Genomic DNA, 2518 nt, shown 5'->3' with positions numbered 1-2518 from the left:
AGGTGAGCTAGGAGGAGCTAAATTTAAATTATTTTGTTGCATGTTGATTATAAATCATACTCACACTACTTACCAGTGCAGCTCACAGTGATACCTTCATAAAGTGTTCTATAATAACCAGGCAGACACTGGCAGGACACAGAACCAGGACTAGCTGAGTAGCTGTTTTCAGGACAATCTTTACATTCACTGTCTCCTGCGAATGGCTTGTAGGTGCCTTCTTGACAAGCTATAGTGGACATAAATTATTCATTACTATGACAAAAAATAAAGGAATTTTAAAGATTAAAGTGGCCAATAGCAACATGTGCAGGGTTTAGCCATAACATTTAACACTAAAGTAACCATGCATGAATAGAAAATCTGTACCTTCACAAACTGTACCATTAGCCTCATATCCAGCATTACATTGACATGAAGCTGATCCATCCCACACTCCTAACAACCTACACTTTAAACTTAAACTATTTGATGATGTAGGGCTGGCATTATCAATGCAAGTAGCATTCACAATCTTATCTGGATCAAAGCCCCCTTGAGGAGCTACTGTCTCTGGATAGATAGCTTTATTCAATATTTGATAAGGACAGACATTGTAGAATACCACAATTCGATTAATGACAGTACAAGATCCTTGGTCCCATATAGCCAGATACAGGCCAGAACTAGACACAGCAAATGACTCAGAGTCTGTTGTAGTTCTTTCAACAGCAGTGTGTATCAGATGAGCACCAGCATATGAATAATAACTGATATTACCTCTGTTCATATCATCTGGTTCATCAGTTTCAAATGTCTGCACTTCAAGTGTCTGCTGCTGGCCACACTGCTGGCTTGAGCACACCAAATTTGACGAGAATGTTACATTGATTTTTAACTTGCTTATTCCTGGTTCACTAATATTAATGAATTGTGTTATCAACCAGTTGCTTTGGAATGAAGATGTTCCTCCAGGAATGAGAGTAGCACAAACATTGATTCGATGTAAACACTGTACTCCTTGATTACCTTCATACCACTACATGAGATGATAATAATAATAATAACAAATAATAATCTTACAGAATCAACAAATTCAGAAGCACCAGGTCGACCCACTCCCCCTCCATCATAATCAATAGTTAGCCATGTCCTATTTTCTCCTTCTGCTCCAACAAGAAGAGTTGACCTGTAGTTCTGTGAGTCCAGTAGGATCCTTTCATTAGGAAAGGTGACATTTCTTATTGGTATATCTGAACAATGAGGGTCAGCATCATCAGGAGCAACACTTTGAGAAGAGACACACTGAAAGAAACTTAAACTGCCAAGCAGTAAAAGTAAAAAACAGAAAAGAGTAGACATGATATCCTGAAGTGTCCTACTCCCGTCAGCAAATTGTTGGGTAGTACTATTCATGCCTTATGTATGACTGCTATTGTCATTAGAGCCACTATCAATAACATTACCATAGTAATAGTGTATTTTTATTATAATGATAATAATAATAATTGTGACAAATATAAAGAACACAATAAATAATAAAAAATGTTTCTTGATAATTATTATAAAATAAGTACTATCTCCTTCCTTTCCTAAAGCAACACACAGTTAATCCACACCTCTCTCTCTCTCTCACCTTCTATCCTGAAAGGCTTGTAATGTTTGTAAGTGAAGTGCTCGTGCCTCCATAGCCTGTGACTGTCTGCTAGTGTGAGTTGACATGTACAATGGTACATTCATAACCTACAATGTACATGTGAAATGTATACTTTGAATTGACACTTCTCTCTAGTACCTTTACTTGTCCTGCATTAGTTAGTGATGGTAGTAATGCAGTATCTGCTTGATCTTCATCCTATAAATTATAATAATGCAAGTTGCGTACATGTATATACCATGCAAGTACAATTAACTGCTGACTAAACTTCAAAATTGTGTTACATTATAGTCAAAGTTGAAACTGAAAGAAACTGAAGCTATACATGCATTCATAAATTCATTGTAAAAAAAGTCAATAACCAAAAACAAGTACTGTACATGTATAGATAGTACAAGTATTGTACTTGATGCTGGCATCTGTCACTGAAAGTTGCTTCTGCAGTTTGTCTCTCATCAGATGTTACCATAACACCATCTAATGATTGTAAAGAGGACAACTTGTATATCAGTAATGATCTGTGTTGCATCCTTTTCCTGTCTTTTCCTGGTTACCATCAGAAATGACTAGTAAGGCAGGCAATACAGTCTCTATCTCAGTTATGTTTGGTAGAGGACAATCCTGAGCAACTGATAGTGACAGAACACATAAATCAAAGACTAGCACTGCTTCCCTCATCATTGCTATCAAACTACTTTCCTGATGACTAAATGAATTTATGACATCATCAACTGCACTGAATATATAGCAACAATTAATAAAATACTTTTTTACAAACAAACTATAAACTATATATCTAATGCATGAATCTAAAAACTAAAATAAACCAAAGAGGCTAGTATAAAGGAAACAAGGCAGTGAGTGTCCCAAAGGCATAAGGAG

At 36.1% G+C, this 2518-nt stretch overlaps 1 protein-coding gene across 1 annotated transcript in view; it reads right to left on the bottom strand.

Moving 5' to 3' along the window:
* The window catches only part of LOC109581749 (uncharacterized), a gene marked incomplete at its 3' end in the record, with an annotated part of 14929 nt that overhangs the window by 5337 nt on the left and 7074 nt on the right, over window positions 1-2518 (bottom strand). The window contains exons 11-15 of the mRNA XM_019996125.1: window positions 1775-1834; window positions 1616-1722; window positions 1063-1300; window positions 370-1018; window positions 87-229 (exon numbers count right to left, since the gene is read on the bottom strand). Coding sequence (XP_019851684.1) covers window positions 87-229; window positions 370-1018; window positions 1063-1300; window positions 1616-1722; window positions 1775-1834 — 1197 coding nt within the window. The remainder of the gene's footprint in view (window positions 1-86; window positions 230-369; window positions 1019-1062; window positions 1301-1615; window positions 1723-1774; window positions 1835-2518) is intronic.

This window comes from Amphimedon queenslandica, unplaced genomic scaffold (assembly GCF_000090795.2).
Source record: "Amphimedon queenslandica unplaced genomic scaffold, v1.1 AMPQUscaffold_13421, whole genome shotgun sequence".
Classification (NCBI taxonomy): Eukaryota; Metazoa; Porifera; class Demospongiae; order Haplosclerida; family Niphatidae; genus Amphimedon; species Amphimedon queenslandica.
Note: the sequence above shows the minus strand (reverse complement) of the source record. Positions and strands in the feature narration are given on the sequence as shown.